The sequence below is a fragment of the Betta splendens genome, chromosome 7, assembly GCF_900634795.4.
Source record: "Betta splendens chromosome 7, fBetSpl5.4, whole genome shotgun sequence".
In the NCBI taxonomy this organism is placed as follows: domain Eukaryota; kingdom Metazoa; phylum Chordata; class Actinopteri; order Anabantiformes; family Osphronemidae; genus Betta; species Betta splendens.
In genome coordinates, this window is record NC_040887.2 from 6,514,617 (window position 1) to 6,535,427 (window position 20,811).

The following is a 20,811-nucleotide window of genomic DNA, read 5'->3' on the forward strand; positions in this document are numbered from 1 at the left end:
TGGAAGATGCAGAGCACAATTAGGATGATAAATATTAAAAGCTATCAAGTATAATATGAATGGCTAAAATTGTACATATATACATATACCTATATACTTTATTTGTAGCCACACAGGATCCACTTTGAAGTTCCTTTTCCTCCTGAGAAGCACCAACAATACCCGAGTCTTTGTTATTTTTAAACACCGACACATATCGAGTCACATTTAAATTTGAATTACACAGTTAGGCCTGAGCACCTTCTCCCCCCTCCTTCAGATCAAAAGCGCAGCCAATAAAATGCTTGGCTTGCAGGCATCAGCTTTGATGTTGCTCCTCGTGCTCATTTGAGCTCAGAGGCATCAGGTAGAGAGTGGACGGCACCTCTGCTGACAGCAAATTGTTTTGTGTCCATGTTCTCAACCCCACAGACACTGATTGGCGTCAGAGGCTGCGTTTTCAGGAGTTTTTTTTTTGTTTGTTTTTGACATCATTCTTTTTTCCTATAAAGGTCTGTCTGGGTGTTCTCCTAAAAGTTGGTAAAACCTGGAAATGCGACATGTTGATTAAATTTTTTTATCACGTAAGATGGAGAGGTGCCGCGTGATGAACTGTAATCAAGCCCACAGGAACCTTTGTTTATTCAGCGTCGTTAAAGGGAGCGGCGGCGCCGAGCGCCTGCCAGAACCATGTAATTACATCGCTTTGCATTTCATAGCGCTGCAACTCACCATCAAGTGGTGTTTTCAGGCGGGTTCCGCTTTGTCTTTTTCAATAAAATCCAGAATGGATCACGGAAGAGACACTCCAACACATGCACAGCAGCAATAAAAGGGAAAAACGACGTCACCACAGCCTTTAACGTTCCACCAGTGACTGAATAAGTGCTGTGAACTTGTGTTGACTCATATCTTTGCACCTGTGAGACAAATGTATTTATGAGTCATTGTCTAATTATCCTGTTCGGGGAGAAGTTGATATTAAAGCCCAGTTGAGAGGAGGCTAAAGATGTTACTTTGCGCTTTGCCTTGGGCTGTAATCAACTGAAGTGAACTTAATTTGAATATTATCCAGGACCAAACCTGTAGTAAACCATGAACACCGACTACTGCAGCGAATGCGTTCAAAGCAGGGGACCAAAGCAAATGATTCTGAATTGGCTCACATTTGACTTGTTACTGGATTTCTGGCATCAGATCCATCAGCTCATGTAATATTTTATTGCAGCCATGATCACATACAGGACACACACATCACAACGTGTCAGACGGACCACGAGCGATAACGAAGGAGAACCAGCGCAGGGTTATGAATGAAACCCCAGTGAGAGTCAACGGAGCGTCCCCTCGTTATCGGCAGCAGGTGAGGTCATGTTTGGACCAGCGCACACGCTTTGTGCCTTTGTGGGGACATGGGCTGTCGTCATGATCTTGCTGAACTTTTCGAATCCAAGTCATCACAACTAGACACAAACACCCCTGTTTGACCTTGTGCGAACCCGTTTCCACCTTCAGCAGCTTCTGCTATAATGCATCATTTATTTCATTTCTACCTTCCTGACACGTTTAAACGGAAGCATTTCACCCAACCTGTGACCAGGAATTAGTCAGGACCACTGTCTGGAAATAGTATTAAAACAGGTTCACCAGGCTGGGCTAAAATACACGCAACTTCACAGTATATTAGGCTTATATTTATCACTATTAGCAGCATCATGATTTAAATCCGCCTTTTTAATTTAGTTTCTATTTCTAATGCGTTCTTCCCCTCGAGTAAATGGTTTTAGCCGACAATAACAAGTACAAAGCAGAACAAGCACATAATTAAAGGCCTCTCACCTCTGCAGCAATGATAGAATGTCTACGTTGTGCTTGAAGCCTGGTGTAGATGGAGAAAACTGAAGTGATGAAGCTAAAAACATTTACTAAAATTATTTAAAAAAAAACACAGCCATCAATTTTGCATGAAATCTCACTTATATTGTAGAAGCAGCTGAAAAATGTGACCCCTCTCTCTTTCTTTTACAGTTTGCAAAATCACTTAACTGGTTATACTATCTCAGTATTATCTCCATGCTTTATTATTGATCCTGAAAGGAAAATATAAATAAATACATTTATCATGTACATAAAAAGATAAATAAATAATTAATATTGAAACAGACACACTGTCTCAGTGGAGTCCATCAATGCTGCTTATCTGGCAGGTGTAGGATGATATTTACAGCTGTGTCTACTACAGTTCATGTGGAGCTGAGGGAGGGGGGAGGGGGGTGAGCCAGGCAGGAAGGAGCTCTGTTAGCAGGAGGTGAAAGTTTTCCAGAAGAAGTTTTTACAGGGGGCTTTGCGGTCGCGCTGAGGCAGCGATAGCCTGTTGTAGACGGCGCGCTCCTCCAGACGCGACTCCAGCGGCTCCTCCAGCTCCAGGGCGGCCGCCTCCCCCGGCAGCATGTTGGTGTCCAGGGCTCCGTCCAACAAGCCGGACACCAGCTTCAGGATCAGGTCCTTCCGCTCCTTGCTAAGCTCCTAACAAATTCAGGAAAAGGAGGTGAACAATGATTAAAATCTGAAAATACTTCAAATCTCTATGATGCTATAAATTCACATAATTAAAAATGTGTCTGTAGGTGTGATATCACAATAAACATATTACCTTATTATTCTTGTTCAATTAAAATTTCAAACACATTTTCCACTCACAAAATTCTAAACATATAAATTATGACAAATAGAGATTTGGTCCGGTCGGGTTCTGCTTACCCTGTTCATGTGGATGGGGCTCCTGTCATCCACAGGAAGCGCGGCGGCTGCTCGGACGCTGACCAGAGCCCCCATGAGAGCGGCTAAGACCACCAGGAGCTGCATGCCGTGACAGGAGTGCAGGTGAGTGACCAGAGCGAGTCACAGGAGCAGGAGCCTCACAGAGTGTGTGCGGGTGAGAGTTCTAGGTGGAGAGAGTCTGAGGAGCTCAGACGCGCAAGAGATCCAGCGGTGGAATGGTGGAGGAAAGTGCAGCACAGTTGGCGGCGGCTGGTCACAAGATCTGAAACCCACTGGTGATTCTTCTGCTCTACCTCCAAAGTCCCCCACTCTTTTATATGCCTCTCCCCCTTGTCTGCCACTGACGTATGGGGTGGTGGGTGTATGACGGAGGGTGGAGGGTGTGTGCGATTTGCTTAGTGGAGGTGGTGTGTGTGTGTGTGTGTGTGTGTGTGTGTGTAAGTGAGCGTGGAAAAGGAGTGGAGCTGACGGGGTCAGGACACAACAAATGGAACCAGCGAACAGTTAACCTTTTTGACAAATTGCACGTTGGTTGTGTTACATAGCAGGCGACTACGTCACTGGGTTAAAACCGGGCGCCGCCATCAGCGTGTCACTAATGCATTGGCAGTTATGACAGACAATCCCCAGCAAGACCTCCTCGGCCAATTGACACGTCTACAACTCATCCACAGTGACATGTATTTATAACATTCAGAACAAAATGGTCGCATCTACCTCCATCATGAAAATCTAAAAAGGAATATGGACTCATCATAAAGGGTTATTACTGGTCACCTGCACATCCCAGTAGCTGTTAGTCTACTTCTGTCTGCATCCGATTCCTGTCACAGACTCCATGAGCCTCTCTGACACCTGCAGATTACAATTGAACGGTCTGACACTATAACTTAAGGAAGCGTCCTCAGAAAATGCACAGCAGCAGTCAAGTGGAGTAAACAGATGTATGAAAGGAGCAGCTTTGATTCATCGTTGGCACCAAATGTACAACCTCATTGTAGCATTCAGAGAATTAACCATAAAAAATTAAATGTCTGCGGTTGAGGACAGATCAAATATGTAGGTCAGTGACGCAAACGTACTGCGGGACAAGTATCCTGTGGCTTTTACAGCTCCCAACAAAAAGACGGGATATTACTGCAATTAAAATCGTACTAATTGAGAGAAGCTGTTTGCATGTGACACAGGTTGAAAATCAGTATGTTTGTTTTCTCAGCCAAGTTCTTGCTACAGCGTCACTGCTCCGTTCTGTATGAAGTGTTGAAATTAAAAGCTCTTCACACAAGACAAATGAATATGCTGCTTATTCTATGGAGATCTTCTTAAACGGTACGAATAAAACTACAAATAACTACTAGAAGTGAGAAAAAGGCAAGTATAAATAAATGACTTGTGAAGAAAGTGTTACTTCTAAGGACACGTTCTACCTTCCTGAAGGCCTCGGCGTGTTCAAATGCATTTGTCGTGCCTCCACAATGATTTTGGTGGTATTTTCTTCATACACTGCTGATCTGAAGAAGGCCGGGAGCCAGTTCAAAGATTAGCTGGGCTGAAATGGCTAAACTGTCAAATCACTACGTCTGCAGTTCAGCCGGCAAAAGACTTCAAACAGTGAGTAACGTCAGTGTGACGAGTGGTCCAGATGCTCAACACCTTATTGAAGTGCGTGCAAGTCTTCGTTTCTACTACATCAACTTCAAATCAAGGCCTCCACAACGCTGTAAAATTGTTTACACGAATTTTGTATTAAAAACTTAATAATCTGGGTTAAATCTTACACTGGAAATAGGTCTGACTTTAGGAAAGCATTACACTGCCTTTGGTACAGTACACTAACTAACTAACAAAAACAAAGTGTTTAGTTCCTTAAATTACAGCACAGCAATGATGTTGTGTATTGCTGCACATTGGTCACACTAAGCAAACTAGGGAGGAATCAAGTCTTACACAATAACTAGAGTTGATGCAATTCAGAGCAACGGTCACTTCGTACAGCAAAACACAGTGATCTGCACACTTTAACAGAGCCGATGTTCTTTTAATTTAAATTCAAAGCAAACATGAAATGCAAAACGTCTGTCTGTGAATCTGGATTCGGTGAATAGAACAGTATATTTGAAATGCATTTCTTCTGAGTGTATGTTGAAGCTGGATTGTAGAGTAAGAAATGAAATGTCGCCATCTTCTGTCTGAACACTAGAACTGCACTTACGCAAACTAAGCAAAGAGCACGTTTGTCCTCATACAAGCACTTAAATGGATGTTTAGTTATGAATTTGCCACAAGCAGCAGCTGAATGAGCTCCTAAAATGATTCATTACATGATTTAGTTATTTATAAAGATGATTTCACAACTGTAAGACTGGCTTTGACATCATGATTTAGCCAGTAAGAACTCTCTACCACAATTTTAATCTAAACATTATAAATTTAGTTCTAGTATCCATTTGCCACCTACTTATTTTATTAAAACCTCCAATTTCAGGCACTATAGGGTTCGACACAGTATTCTGACTACACTAAGCAGGTAGGCGTTTCCCCCATCAGCACAAACTGTATATTAAGCATAAAAGTGCAGCAATATATTACATGTATACACTCTATATTGCATAAAGTATAGATGCAGTGAATCCATTGAGGTCAGGTTTGATGGCATTTCTCTCCCACTCGTCCCAGCCCTTCAGATTGCTCTTCGTAAAATGGCATTTGCACAGTAACAATTAAAAACAGAAAAGTAAATGAAGCATGTGTAACACCCAAAACAATGAAATATCTGACTGAACTAACACTTGGAAATAAATTCCCTCCCAATGATGATTTGTTACAAGCAACCATGTGATCTTTAGGTGGCTGGTGCTTAACTGTGTTGGGAATGTGGAGAAGCTGCAGGACAAAGTTGTGGGCCAGGCAGAGGATGAACTTAGTGGTCTGTTGTTGCTGGTCATGCCTCACTGAGCACCTGAGGGAAAAGTAAAATTATTTTAAGTGAATATTTAACTATGTCAAAAAGAAATTTAAATATCTTGTTTATCTTACCTTTCTGGCAAACTCAGGGAGGACAAACGACGCTCTGTGAATTTCCGGGTTGTAATATTTAAGGTTCATTTCTTCCAGTTCTTCTTTTGAGAGGGTTTTCACTGGTTCCCTAAAATTAGTTTCCTAATACAAAGAGAAAATGGGTGGCATGAGTGATTTGATTTAACAATGCTAAACACCAGAGAAAAGAAGACAGTGGTTTTCATCGGTTTGACAGACGATAAATGGAGGATCCCAGGCACACTTACAGGATTTTTACTGCACAGCGTGAATCCAATTTGCCCGCTGGGATAGGTCGGGATGGTGCTGTAAGCGTAGTCCACCACAGGGAATATGGCCTTGCAGAATTTTCGCATCTCCTTTATCAGCTCCAAATGGAGCCACTGACTCTCTCCTTGATTGAGACCAGAACAGAAGATAGTACGTTAATTTCCTGGTAGCGTAATGCTGTCATAAACCTGCGATAGAAAACTGTAAAATGCAAAATTACCTTGGGAACAAAGGATTCCGCCGTCTCTCAGGGCAGTCTTCATCAGTTCATAGTAAGACGCTTTGAACAAACTCTCTGCAGGCCCTGCAACAGCAACAAAGGTGAGCAGAGCCCTGCAACAGTAGACAAGGTTGGTAAACCTTAAAAAAGTGGCACTTACCAACAGGGTCTGAGGAATCAGTGATAATGACATCAAAGGCATCCTGGTTTTGCTTCATGAATTCAAAGCCATCTCCAATATGGAGGGTAAGCTTGGGACTGAAAAACCCTTTAGCCATCCCTGGGAGGAACTTCTTGGAGACGTTAATAACATCCTACAAAGCAGACAATAGAAACGCTGACATCAGCGAATGGAGAGAGCCCCTCAGTAAAGGTGATTTGACAAAAGCCGCGCGGTGCTTGTCAGTGTTGTTCCCACCTCGTCTATTTCACACAGGACCACAGACTCCACCAGTGGATGCTTCACCACTTCCCTCAGCACTCCACCATCGCCGCCCCCAATGACCAGCACCTGTGAGAGGGGAAGTGTCCCGTTAGACTGAAACAAGAGGAGGAGGAATGAAGTGACAAAACTCGTGAATCTTAAAACCCAGTCACACCTTCTTGGGACACGGGTGGCTGCACAGTGGGAGGTTGGCAATCATCTCTTGATAGGCAAACTCGTCTCTCTCCGTGCACTGGATCACTCCATCCAGCACCAGGACGTTCCCATAAGTCTTGCTGAAAAAGTAAGAAAAAGCGCATTTCAAGATACACACGTGCTTCAGTAAAAGTGATCGTTTTGCCACAGATGTTATGAACAGGAAGCACAGCGAACCCCCCACCCCCACCCCCGTTCTAGCTGTAAAACAAGACAAGACTAGCGGCAAAACTTTCCTGGCCTCGCCCGTAATTCCAGCCGCTACTCCACGCAAGGAAGTTCCCTTGTTAGATGAACCCAAGCTACACAGTTTTTTTCTGAAAAACCTCAACAGGCCACGACACGAGCTCCGCATTCGCTGCTAGTAACGCCAGACGCTAGCCGCTAGCAACGTTAGCCAAGTTAGACTAGCTCCAAGTACTTACCTCTTGAAAACAATAACATCCTGAAATTTGGATTTCTGGTTGTACAGAACCTCTTCCACCTCGAAGCTGGTCGCCTGGCCCGGCCACATTGTGGACAGCTCCGTAAACCACCCATCTTTGAATTGGTCCATGACAGCTGCAGCTTCCAGCGGACGCAGGCGATAAAATCTGTCGGTGAGTGTGTGGCAATGTGAGTAAGTTGCGACGACGCTCTGACACTTAACCCTTCGCAGCGTGTTCGCCGACCGCCTGCTAAACTTGCTGTGCCACGGCTTGACCAATAGGGTGGCGGTGACGTGGAAGGGCTTAGCTTCGCGAGCCAATGGAAAGGCGGGATTTACCGGCGCGTGTGTATAGTTTGTTTGACTTTCACGCCACTCCCCTGCATGGCTGGAACTCACGTGAAGCGCGGCCACCATGTCTTCTCCGCCCGGTATCTGGCGACACAGTCATTAAAATAACTCAAATCAGTTTGTTCAGCGCACGTTTTTAGTTATTGTGTGAAAAAACGCAGATTAAACACTTTTATGAACAAATGCAGCGAGAATCACTTTTTACGCTTCAGCATATTATACAAATTTGAAGACCAGACCTTATAAGGGATTTAACCCACGCCTTAAAGCAGGGGTGTCCAGACCTTTTTCACCAAGGGTCATATGCGGTAAAATACACACTCACCGGAGGTGCACTACGTATTACCTCACCTGGTGTATTTATGTGAACTAAATCAGTCAGCCTACATTTTTAGAACAAAAAGGCAGTGCATTCTCAAAACAGCTGCCACTTTTTGACTGACTTGTTATGTAAATAAGTTTGGATAATTAACAGATCAACTAATAAAAAATTGTTTAAAAGTGTTTTTAAAATGCTATCAACATAAAATGCTCACATTTTCACAGGAAGTAATAGAGCTTAATAACACATCAGATAATACACGCGTCACAGAGGTGGCCGTTGGTCTTTTGGGTTCTTAATCTGATTTTGTTAAGCGTCATCAGAGAAAATACAAGTGGTTCTTAGTGATAGAAAAGTCTCGGAAGCGCTGAGAAAAATCTGTAAAAAGAGATGTAATCACATATTTCCCCTTTTATCAGAAAACCTGTGGAGACAGACCTGACTTTGGACAGTGTTGGGAAGTGCGTGACATCGAAGGTGCAAAACTGTGGCCAAACATAGAGGATCGCTCAAATTATGAAGAGCAGGTCCCCGAATTATGTTTACCATTTCACCAAAGAGGCCGTTCCTTTGTACCTGTCATAGCTGGTGCTGCAAAAGTTGAATCTCCACACAACTTGTCCAAGTCCTGTCTTCACAGCTTCAAACATGTCTCTCTTGCATAACTTTGGTGGTGTCATTATCAGTGTGCTGTGGAAAAACTCTTCTTTCCTTGATTTTGGGCCCCGCCATTTTAGAACTTGTTTTTCTGCTCAAGTACAAACATTTGACTTGACTGGAAACAACCTTTTTAAGTAGAAATGTTTAAATGTAGTGTAAATTCCCAAAGTATGACCTGAGGAACAACACTTTATTTATTTTCCTCATTGTAATTCTGAGCCGTAACTGTTTTCAAGCCTGTGTTGGCTTCGTTACTAAACCTTTGACGCGGTATCACAGTGCTCGATAAGCATCTTGTGGACGCTTCAGTCTGTTTTGTTCTCGTCACAGAACTGTAATTGTCTGTTTGCACACCAGCGCTGTCCTCGTTCATGCTCTGTAGATAAACAGGACACACTGAGGGTTGGCTGTTTATTCTGAAGTGTCAGGTTTGTCGTGCTAATTGCTCCGCGAGCAACTGACGACTGGAAGTTTAGTAAATATTCTGCAGCCTGCAGCAAAGAACTGCTAAACCTTGTCACATATTGACCTACACAGGTTTAAAGGTTTGTCTATGAAAATGGAAAATTAGCACCTAACTCAAATAAAGCTTATTTATGTTGTGGTATTGGATTTTAAATTTCTAAAATGCAAACACCTAAACATCTGTATATGAACCCTGTAACACCAGCAACGGATAATAAATGAAATGAAAATTGTAGTTGTATCAACTATTAGGTTCAGATTCTTTAGTCCTTTTGGCCTTGACACCCTAAATACACGCTGTCTGAACTGTGGTTGTCTAGAAACAATGGGATTTGGCCTCGTTTACACATTAAGTCACATTTCATCTGAGGATGGATTATTTCTATTTTAATCTGATGTTTCACATAACACTGTATGCAGACATATTGGTTTGGGGTTATAGTTCATTCATGTTTCAGTGGATTGTACAAAACTAATAAAGCATTATTTTCGTCACGTATGACACAGAGGGGAAAACTCTGTGCCACAGTGGTGCAGAGCTCCTGTGGATAATTGGCCGCTGGAGGTGATGTGCAGTATTTTGAGAAAAGATGTTTTTTTTTCCCCAATATCCTACGAAGTGCTTCGACATCACACTTTGAATGGATGCTCTGTGAGACAGGACTCAAACCCGCTACTACTGTATCCGGAGTAGTTCAGGCAGGTTAGACAGGAGGCTTCTTCGTTCACCATGACAGATTGTACAAAATGAGAACGGTGATTTTCAGCCGACCTCAGGCTTTCTGTCACCGAGAGCCGCGCAGTTTGAGTGGAATGACAGACTGGCTCAAATCATGTAGGTGCTTGGGTGAAAACTGCGAGTGCAGTAACATATCTAGTGTGTAGTTGTCTGACTCGAGGCGGATCTAGGTTATATTTGTATTTAAGAGAGCAGGGCAAGCCGGGCTTAAATACACACAATGTCTTCAATTTTAGAGAAACTGCTGATACGAGTCATATTTAGTGAGAAAATGCTACAACCGCTCATTTGTGTCGTCTTTCATTCAAACTGTTTGCACAAGGGCAGGTGAGTTAGTAAACTGTCAGTATGCAAAACGCATGCTCCTGGTTTTGTTCTTCATTTGCTCTGCTTCGTCTATTGACGCATGGTTGGCCCCAAAGCTAGCATTACGGAGATCGTTATTTCCAGAGGCTACAATAAATGGAACAGTCACAAGTATGTAGTATATCAAAAGACAAAAGGATCTTAGATAAGAAAAAAACAATAAGAGACCTGTAATGGGTTTGTGATTAATTAGTGGGTCATTTTATGGGATGTCAAAATTATAAATGCATATCCATTCGTTCGACAGTTTCCTTGAGAATTATTGAATGAATTTAATAAGCCATGTACAAATGACTTTAGTTCCGATTCATAACTTCAAGCAGCAGGTTCTACTCAGCTGTGGACGACAAATTAATTGTTTGCGAGATTTCAGCTTTATGTTTTAAAGGATGGTTAATCTTTCATTTTATACAAAGTGAAGTGAAACGCTACCAAACCCTAAGAGACACCGTGTCAACGAGTCAGACTAGAACGTGCTCTTCCTGCCAATGGCTGTTCTCCTTTATTTGCTTTCAACAGATTGCTACCTTCTAATATTTGTTGCAACAACTGGCAAACAGGCAAAAAAAGAGAGAATGGAACTAGATTTAATGCAAGGCCATGTGTCTGCTTGTTCAACCTGCTGAGATTCACCGGCCAAAACCAGCCAATATGTAAAGAGTAAAATAAAACTACATGTATTGAAATAGAATTAGAATTACTTTAACAGTGATACATTTAATTAAATATCACTTCCACCTGTGGGAGCTTAGGGACCCTACAGGCAGAAGACCAGAGGCTGTAGCGTGACTGCTGCTAGTCTTCCTTGATGGATGCTACACTCCAGGGCAGCATGCAATTAGTCCATCCCTGACTGCAGCAACAGGTGGCACAGTCACAACTCTGGCCTCAGCCTCATCTGCACAACAGGCCAAGGCCCTGCCAGCCAGGCTGAAAGAGGCACGGAGAGGGTCAGGGTGTCCTTGACTCAAGGATCAGGCAGAGGCAGGGAGAGAAAGGAAGGCAGTGGCTGTGGAGGAGGAGAGAAAGTGCAGCCGCAGCTACAGTACGTTAGGTCTACGACTAGTCAACGAACCCTGTCCGAGTGAAATTTGCTGAGTTATCATTGAGTGCAAGACGAGCAAATCATTAATTTGTGCATTTATAAAAGTGTATTGTGAAAAGTTTAAAAGCATAGAACTATTTACTTTATATAATTATACATACTATTTTTAATTTTACAAATTTTACTGAACTGACCACAATATACAGCTCAACATAAAGTTTAAATTAATGAATAAGTATCCAGACATTTCTTTTCTAAAATTGTGTTTAATAAACAGGTCTCTGACTCCATGTAGTAGCAGGGTAAACAGGGGAAAAACACAGTGAAACTCATTAAATCATGAAATACTGAAGTCCTCTTGCAGGAATGAAAAAAAAGAAACTATTGTTTCTGCAGAGCAAAAACAAGTTTAAATTAAGACAAAACAGCAGTAAAGAGTCTTATCTCTTGGGCCAGTTATGCTGGAATCCCCTGCAGAAAATAAAAGACATGTTTAACACATTAGGACGTTTGAATACGCACAAACAAACCCCACACAAAACAAGAACACCCCCGGTTACCGGTCGGACTTTCCACTCAGGTACGACATGCTCCGGTTTCCTTCCCCACGATTGGATTTTTGTCCCTTTGGCGTTTTCTGTTGGACCAAAGATTAAATATTACATTTGTCTAAAATAATTATTACTTAGATTGAATAATTTACACACCCTATTCCTGCCACGAGTGGCTGTTCGGTAGGGATCAAACTGTGTGTTGTCCTTTGATTTGGCTCCTGAAAAACAAAGGAGGGTGCATTGACCCCAATTAATTCTTAAAATGTACAACAATTTAAACGAATGTAAAAAGCAAACTAAGTTCATACCAGCAAAGATGTTGAGGCTTGTCTGACTGTAGTCGAAGGGCGTAAAGCCTTCTTGGGACGGGGCTTCTGTCTCTTGGGGCTTGTCTGCTGACTTCATTAGCTTCTTACTCGGTTTGGGAGTCGACTCTCCGGCCTCACTGGCGACTCGCTCCCTTTTCTTTCCGGCACCTTTTACAGATTCCTAATGAAGGCAGTCAGCAACATTACAACATGCTCAACACTAGCATATTTCTTATCTAATGAATGCATTTGTTATTTGGGCAGTAAATGGTTTTTATTTGGTTTGCTCATGAGACTTGACATTTTTGACGACAGTGTCATGACAGAGTCATTAAAACATCTAATTATGGAGTCGAATAGCATTGTGCACCTTTCATAGTATTTATCATAATAGCTATGCAGCGGAAGCCTCGCGACATCACCAAGCCTAGGTTCAAACTGCAACTAGACAGAAAAAGCCTCCCTGCCAAAGTGCCGGCTGAAACTCCCAGTTAACCAGAGCAGCCAATATCTGCTTGAAGTTGGCAGGTTGACAAGCGCCACTTTCAAGTGTTGCTGCCAACCATTCTGACTGTGATCCAAGTCAACATGCTTTCTTTTAAGGCGCCTCTTCCTCTGCAGGAAACGCCACAAAACCAACTTTTCTCATAAGCCATCATCACACACAGGATTACTGCGGTGTACACAGCGCCCGTGTTGGCTAGCAACCGCCGGTTCAGGGCTCACGCAGAGGGAGCGAGGCGTCACCGGCACCGACCGAACCGACGGTCAAACGGCGCTGACCATTCCCTGTGTTCACAGTCAGGATGAAAGATTCAGGAGAAGCTTCAGTAAGTAAAACATGGCGGTAACCACACAGGGGCCGAGCGCTACCGCGGTGAGATGGCGCTAGCAGGGAAAGTCTGAGCAGAAAGCAGGTAGTGTTGTTCCCTGAGAGGATGGAGAAGTGTTTGATGAGTGGAGGACATGTGTCTAATGCTCCACTCCTACGCGGTGCATTCTTCTTCTTCCCCAGGCACATCATGCGACAGGTATAAATATTAAATGTGGATGCTGCAGACAGGCAGCACTGGCTAATTTGCCTGTGAGTCACCACATTTATGTTTGGACGTATTAGGCCCGTCTAAGGAAAATGGAGGGCACGGCGCTGGGTTACACTGGCTATTAAAACACGGGGTTTAATATCCTGCTGCAGGCTCTTGGGTGACTGTTACTCATGTTTTTCATGGATTTGTACCCTCCCAGTGGGGACATCAGCAGTGATGCTGACAGAGTGCAAAGCGTCTGAAGTGGAAAAGAGGAATCGGTCAGGAGGGCGAAATGACTCACCGCTGCCTGCTGGCGAACAGTGGCAACGTTCTGCAGAGACTCCTGGTAGCTCTCTTTGGATTTTTTCATTTTCTCTGCGGAAAGAACATTTAAAAAGGAATGAAGGACACCACTGAAAAAACGCATGTTTTGAGCCAAAGTTAGAGCCACTCACCTGACATCTCCTTTGCTTTTTTCTTTGCCTTTTCTTTTGCTTCTTCCTTCGCTTTCCTCTTGTCCTCCAGCTCCTTCTGTTGCTGTTCAATACTCTGCAGTTTCCACCGTTTACTGATCTGTAAATGTGAGACGGTGCCGTGACGAAGGTGCAAACATGCTTAAAGAGGACGTGTGGACTTCGTCAGTTACCTCAAACATTTTTGAAGATGGGTCAGACTTGGCATTTTCGTTCACATGGACATCACCGGGGGGCAAATACTGGCAGCCCAAAATAAATAACACAGTATTACTGTGTGGAGTTGAATAAAAATACAAGAAATCCTGAAGACCAACACCAGAGTTCTCACCATTCTGAAAGGGTTTTCAAAGGACTCAATGATACGTCTGGCTTTCATTTGAGCACTGGAGAGGTTCCCTTTGTCATTCTTGGCTTCCCGGTCCTGCATGAGTAACCAGGCTTCTCACATTAGTTATAGTAAATAATCTGAAGCAAGAATGAATAAAACTAACCAGAATCCTTCTCTACCTCAAACAGAGTGATTTTCGCTGGTGCAATGAGACCCCTTATTTTCTGAAGGTCATCGTCTACTTTGTGCTCATCTTCAGAGAAGAGGACTCCTTTTTTAACAGGCAGGTCTGAAGCTTAAATAGAAATAATACAAAAAATGATTGAAAAAAAATGGTGAAAATATCAAGAAAGCAGGTAAATGCCCAACACCAGCAACCATAAGCTTACCAACAGGAGTGATGTGGTCCAGGTTTGTGTCAGGGACCCTGGATGTATCATGGGGACCAAACAATGTCACCTTCACCTAGAAAAGTAGTGCAAATAAAAACATATTTAACCACAGTAACGGTTTCCTTAAATATGAATGAAAGCAAAACTAATCTTTTCATTTGGTTTAATCAGTCTTCAACCAACCTTGTTGATGGGTGCCAGTCCCTTCCTCTGCTGAGCAGCAATCTCAGCCTGTGTGAGGTGTAGAGACATAGCAGCGTTAAACAGACTTTGATGAACCCTGACATCACACCCGTGACTCATCGTTTTGTACCTTAAGTAGAGGCATTTCTCTGGCCTGCTGCACTAACAAATGAAGCTCATTGACCTGTTGCCGCACCAGCGGGGGAACAGGGTTGCAGCAGGCAATGATGCCCTGAGGCTCTCTGAGCAGATAAGGACAACACATTAAATAATGACACTAATGTTTTTTTGTTCTTCTGTGCGAGTTGGATTAAACATTAATCTGAATTTAAGTGGGAAGCCTAATCAACTTACTTGGGCAGCTCTTCAGATATCTTCCTCATCATATGAGTGGGCAGGACATAGCTAAACACACAATAGAACCAAATTAAAACACGGTTAAGAGGATACTGAATGGAGGCTGCCACTAAATCACGATGGCTGGTCACAAAGTATAAAAGAGGAAAAGAGCTCTAGCACATTTCCAGAACAGCGAGTCCATCCATTTCCAAACAACGTACCCTGTGCTTTCATCTTCCTGCCTGGCCAGTTTGTCCCTCCAGGCAAACAGCAGTCTGAAGGCAGTGAGCTGCTGGGTGTTAAAAGACTTTTTCTGCTTCCTCTGCACCTCTAAATAGGATTCCTCTGTGAATATGGGCTTCACATATTTCTGTATGGGTGGGAGGAAAAATTGTGATTATGGTGTTCAATGTTAACAAATATGCAGCGATAAAACGAATAATGCAGACGCTGGACAGGGAACAGTGGAACAGGAGGTTATACAATTTAGATTAGTACTGGAGGTGTGTGAAGGGTTTATGCACACCGTCAGGGAAATGTCTTTACTCTTGTTCCAGACACTCTGCAGCAGTCCAGGCTGCCCATGGTTAAAATCCAACAGCTGCACCCTCATAGAGTCGTAGATATAAAGGAGGTAGTGGGTGTCTGTCCGGGCATACTCCACCATCTCATCTGGCAACGGTCTACGGGGACAGGTTTGGAGACACATCGTTTCAACGGCCTGTGGTCCTCAATAGGCTCAAGACATTTAGAGAAAGTACAGATTTTCCCGTTAAAGTAAACTCTGTACCGAATCCTCCAGTCAGCCAGCTGGTAGCGTTTGTCTGAGTCCACGCTGCAAAAATGTTTGAGCAGGTGGTCCAGAGAATTTCTGGCGAGGTTCAGAGTCCGGCTGGCCTGATGCGTGTCAAAGAGGTTGACGACATACAAGCCAAAGTCCCTCTGGAGCCACTCAATATCAGAGTCGGCGCCGTGAAACACCTGGGAAGCAATGACAAGGCACATTGCGTTACCACTGATGCAACAGTAAGTGTTCGAGTTTGAGAAAAAAAATTGCTGCAGAAAACGGGTAGAAGCAAAATGGCACCGTTTGCACTTTCCTGTTTTCGTGCATATGTTGGTGATGAAATCAGAGAAAAAGTTTTCATGTAGCAAATATCAGCACACCAAGATTAAAAACAACAACATTGGGGTGAATACACCTGCACAAAATCATAGGGATCCTTCCCCCCTAACCCTCTAATTCACAGCTACAGGTGGAATTAATGACGTCACAGGTTGTTCACCCAGTTATTGAGACAGTTTTATTAACCTCTTTGTCTTTAATTGAAAGTGGTAACAATAATAAACAATAGCATTTTCAGATCACGTTCTGTGACTAATTTATGCAAAACACTGGGAACTTGCAAAAAGTGAAGAACTTAAGCACAAGTGTTTTAAAACTGAGGACATGCCATGCGACATTTTTCCATTTGGATCACTTTCACAGGATCTTTCTGTATTCAGCCCACGCTCCACACGTTCTCACAGGTGCCCTACAGTGTGTGAGTCATGTTGGCTCCCACACACTGCAGGACGCATGCCAACTTTATGAGAACGGTGGGGGTTCGGAGACGCCTCAAAGAAATTCACACTCAGAGGGTCCAAATTTAAAATTGTACAAATTCAACATTACTACTGCGATAGAGATTTACTCTGTGTTACTATCGACAGTGATGCAACAGAGTCGGTATCCATTGGACTTTCAGTATTTTCTAATTAAACACCACCTAAATTTGCATAAGGGGAGAAATCAAGCTCACTATCACTATAGAATCTTGACAGGTTTGTCCAACACCGTTATACCCTAAAAGAAATTATGGACATCAGAGGACTTGCCCAGAGCATTGTCTATAAACCTGCAGCTATCGCTTTTATTGGCCTAATATCAGTGACTGATTATCAAGGGAGGACACAGAAATGGTGGACTGGTCACTGTCAACAGACCCAAAAGGCTATGATGCCATGATTACGTTATTCAGTTAAGAGAATATAACAAAACATGTAGTCAGATCCTCCCATTACCTTGACAATAGCTGGGTCAGTGAAGGCTTCGTTGAGGACGTACATCTCACTGCGGAGCTCCAAGGTGTCAATGATGAAGTCCTCATCTCTAGTGGAGATCTGCATCAGACAAGTGATTCCAAGGAAACTCCGGTAGGAATGATGCTGTGGGAAGCAAAAAAAAATACGCTAACACATTACCCCCCTCCACAAGAGGCTGACAGCTGTATATCACAGCAACAACTGATGCAAATTGCACAATGTATTTCAAGCCACTAAAATGTGTAAATGATTTTTACCTCGAGGTCCACTGCAAACTCCGAAACTTGGCAAAGCTTCTCATTGAGAGTCACCAGATCCTCCAAAGTGTCGATGAAGGCACAACTGGTGTCAGCCATTGGTTTGTACATCTAAAAACAAAGCACAGATTACATAACAAATCAGACAGTGACCTAACCAACTGTTTAGATTGTGTTTAATGAGATGAGATCGGCATAATTTACCTGAATGTCTGGCTTTGACAGAAGATTTTCTGGTACTGTAAAATGATCCAATTCATATTTATACGGGTGTGCAAACCTACAAAGAACAAATTTGTTTGTAAAGATAGAGGTGAAGCCAAAATGTTGTTAATAGACACGGAAGGATTCTTACATGTCTTCAACGTGTTCCTGAGTTCTCTGCTGGTGAATAAAATCAGCCAGAGCAGCCGGAACGTCAAGATCCTCGGGTCGCTCTTTACGTATTTGTTTGTTGGTGAAATCTAAATATAAGACAGAAAAATAAGTGTTAAAGCAAATTAATCTTGTGAAATTGATTGAAGAAATGGGAAAGTCTTACAAGAAGGAAGAGGCTTTATTGCATTGGGCTTGATGAAGATCTTGGGAATAAACGGTGTGTTGCTGTTGTCGATTTTTTCCTTGAATTTCAGCTGAGGCCTTGCAACATTCTTGGCGTGGATGAGCCGGAAGGTCTCAGCACGACTGCCAGAGCCTGAACTCTGATTAATAAAAGCATTGTTTACCAAGTCTTCTGAGGCACCAGTACAAACATTCATCAGGTTATGCTAAAAGAAACTGAAACTTTATTTTGCTCTATGTATTTGACTGCCAGGACTGGCACTTATTGTTTTAGGCAGAATGCATCCCAAAACAAAATGGCACCTGCAGCACAAGAGCAAGGATGTTAATTAGCTAACCTTGCGATTCCAGCTGGAAACAACAACCTTTGGAGGCTGAAACCCGGCAGGCATGACAGGTTGCTGGCTTCTGTTCACACCATCAGCCTCGTCGAGAAGAATCCCCTGGAAATTTCAAATTCAGAAGTTAGGTGGATTTGAAGAGGAGGGATTCCTGTTGATGCATTTGCACAACACACAAACACAGGAGGTCATACCACTCTTTCCAGGATGATGTCATTTGAGTCCACGACCAAGTCAAACCTCTCCTCCAGTCCTGTGAGCCTGCTCCGGTCCCTCATGTGGGATCTGCAGCCATGGAGCTGCATTAACTGACTCATGCTAACACAGGCACACAGAGAAAAGAAGGAATAGCTCTTAGTGAGAAAACAAGAGACTCGCCTTTCACATCTAACGTTCAGACAGAACTGCTTTCAGATTTACACATGTTGAACCTGTAAGTACAACACACTGGATGTCAACAGCTTCTGACAAAAGCAGACGGACTGATGGGAGTCAGAACATAAACACACACTGAACTCACCTGTGCAGGAGCTTGTCTCCCTGACTTTCACAGAACTCCTGGAAAGCTGGAAAGCTGCGATAGAAATCGTATTCATCTCCGGTTTGTGGCAAGCCAGCGGACGCCTTGGTGGCTGATAACACGGCCCCCAGTCCATACTGCAGAGGACAGACAGGCTGTTAGTCAACTTCTCATACCAATTACACATTAAAGGAAATGTAATTATAATATTACATATATAAGAGATACACACATATAAGAACTTCTCAAACTTTAAGATTCGTGACTTTGAGTCAAAACATTCAGTAGATCAGTCGAATATTCTAACACACACATCAATAGGAGTTGTATGTGCATACAGTGCATACAAAGTAATTTGATTTGACAGGGAGGGTGTGTATATGTGAGTATGTGTGTATACATATACAAATATTTATTTACTTATACATTTTATTATTATTATTATATATTATACATATTACATGTCTGCCCTGATACTTTTTGCTATTTTCAATCGTCCCTTCTGTTTGTAAAAGCAATCATAGGGGGGCAAAGCAATTCCCCTCAGGGATTAATAAAGTTTTTTGAATCTTGAATCAAGTAAACATTTAGTTTGTGACAAATAATCTTTTAAGCTAATTCATTATCACAGTAAGTGGCGCTAACTCGCCAGCTACTGTGACAAACGTCAGCTCGGATTTGATTTAAATCTGCTGAGGGTTTTTTTTTCCTCACTCTCGTGTAACTTTGTGTTGTGACTGCAGCTTTTATCCAACAGGCTCCTCCACGTTTTCTGCTGCGCCGTTTAGCTCGGACGCGTCACTTACTTTAACGAAGGCGTCCACGTCCTTAAATCCAGGACACAACTCGTCGTGTTCCTCGTCGTTTGGGTCTGAACCGGCATCTTGAAGGACACTACCTGTGGAAACGTTGTTATTTGGAGACGACATTATTGAGTCTAACGCTATCTGTGTACATGTGAGCTGCAGGAAGTTGTGTCTTTCCTCGCTGCTTTCTTCTGGACTGCTGAACCTGCCGCGGAGACACGCTGCGCCACCTGGCGGCGCGGAGGGGACGCGCGTTCATTCGCGATAATCTTCCGTTTTATTTTGAATTAATAGTCACAATAAAATATTTATTTGGCTTTGGAGAATTTACGAAAAATGACGGTGTGAAGTATCTTCACGGATACAACTGAACACAGGCAGGATAAATATTTGCCTCTAACACATATATGAGCAGTTTATTGCGCTTAAATAAAAAGGCTGAGCTAGTTTATTTATCATAATTAATAAATGTATTTATGATGTTATAATATTTTATTCTGTTCTAAGCATTTTAAACCTATTAGATACCTGAAATTTATATGTTCTGGCTTTAGTTTCCTCAATACAGCACTGCCCCTGAGCTCATCTAGTCTCAACCGAGATGTATATATTTAAAATGCTGCTGCTTGACTATGATGTAAAATGTCTAAACACATTACCTGAAATGTGCTCATTAAGGCTTTACTTTGTTGCTCTGTTAGACTGGCATCTTTTCTCCGTTGCACAGCGGAGCCCTGTTTGTCAGTGCAGCCGTTCAATGCAGTGACACTGCAGACACTGCACGTCCCTCCTGCACTGCCTCACCCATCCGACTTGACCCAAGCACTGCACCAGGACAGCAGCACCATGAGGGGGCAGTGTTGACATGAGTAAAGTGAGGTAACAAAGCTACAGCATCTGCAGTGTGCTGAGGGGGGGTGCATGGGGAGAATTATTGTGATATGAAGCAATGTCTTCAGCAATATGTCTAAATCTGCATCCACATAAATTTGCAGCTTTCAGCAGCAGAGGTGCATCTACTAAGCATGCACACGCCCTCTTTATTGCAGGGCGACGCACAAAGACACTAACGCAGCCTGAGCTTGTGGCTCGGTGGTCAATAGCATGTGGAAAGCCATCGCCAAAGTATTGACACGCAAGCTCATTACGGATGATCTGCGGCGTGTGCGGAGCCAAACCTCTCTTTTTTCCACTTCCCCTAGCTATTGATCTCGTCACAGGCCCCTCTCCCTCCTATTATCTTAAAAGCATCTCCGCAACACTGACTCACTCAATATTTCACAGCAACTTTGCATGTCCTTCCATTGTTTCAGTGGCGAGTGGCTGACGATC

The 20,811-nt window shown here is 43.0% G+C and overlaps 3 protein-coding genes across 3 annotated transcripts; all 3 read right to left on the reverse strand.

Annotated features, from left to right (window-relative positions):
- Nucleotides 1-1,181: 1,181 nt before the first annotated feature.
- On the reverse strand, nt 1,182-3,062 carry sst7 (somatostatin family member 7). Its single transcript, XM_029157537.3, has 2 exons — nt 2,740-3,062; nt 1,182-2,505 (listed from the first exon to the last, which is right to left on the reverse strand). The coding sequence occupies exons 1-2, from the start codon at nt 2,842-2,844 to the stop codon at nt 2,278-2,280; spliced, it is 333 nt and encodes a 110-aa protein (XP_029013370.1). The 5' UTR covers nt 2,845-3,062; the 3' UTR covers nt 1,182-2,277.
- Nucleotides 3,063-4,777: 1,715 nt separating this feature from the next.
- Nucleotides 4,778-7,615, reverse strand: srm (spermidine synthase). The gene is made up of 8 exons (XM_029157343.3): nt 7,352-7,615; nt 6,886-7,006; nt 6,705-6,797; nt 6,447-6,600; nt 6,287-6,370; nt 6,045-6,190; nt 5,797-5,919; nt 4,778-5,719 (listed from the first exon to the last, which is right to left on the reverse strand). The coding sequence occupies exons 1-8, from the start codon at nt 7,480-7,482 to the stop codon at nt 5,702-5,704; spliced, it is 870 nt and encodes a 289-aa protein (XP_029013176.1). The 5' UTR covers nt 7,483-7,615; the 3' UTR covers nt 4,778-5,701.
- Nucleotides 7,616-11,547: 3,932 nt separating this feature from the next.
- Nucleotides 11,548-19,690, reverse strand: exosc10 (exosome component 10). Its single transcript, XM_029157344.3, has 25 exons — nt 19,480-19,690; nt 18,674-18,810; nt 18,348-18,471; nt 18,151-18,255; nt 17,793-17,952; nt 17,607-17,715; nt 17,456-17,531; nt 17,252-17,362; nt 16,974-17,117; nt 15,700-15,890; nt 15,436-15,592; nt 15,131-15,279; nt 14,925-14,975; nt 14,701-14,812; nt 14,571-14,618; nt 14,385-14,460; nt 14,175-14,290; nt 13,996-14,088; nt 13,838-13,906; nt 13,647-13,764; nt 13,493-13,566; nt 12,164-12,344; nt 12,009-12,073; nt 11,862-11,938; nt 11,548-11,772 (listed from the first exon to the last, which is right to left on the reverse strand). The coding sequence occupies exons 1-25, from the start codon at nt 19,600-19,602 to the stop codon at nt 11,742-11,744; spliced, it is 2,697 nt and encodes an 898-aa protein (XP_029013177.1). The 5' UTR covers nt 19,603-19,690; the 3' UTR covers nt 11,548-11,741.
- Between the last annotated feature and the right edge of the window lie 1,121 nt (nt 19,691-20,811).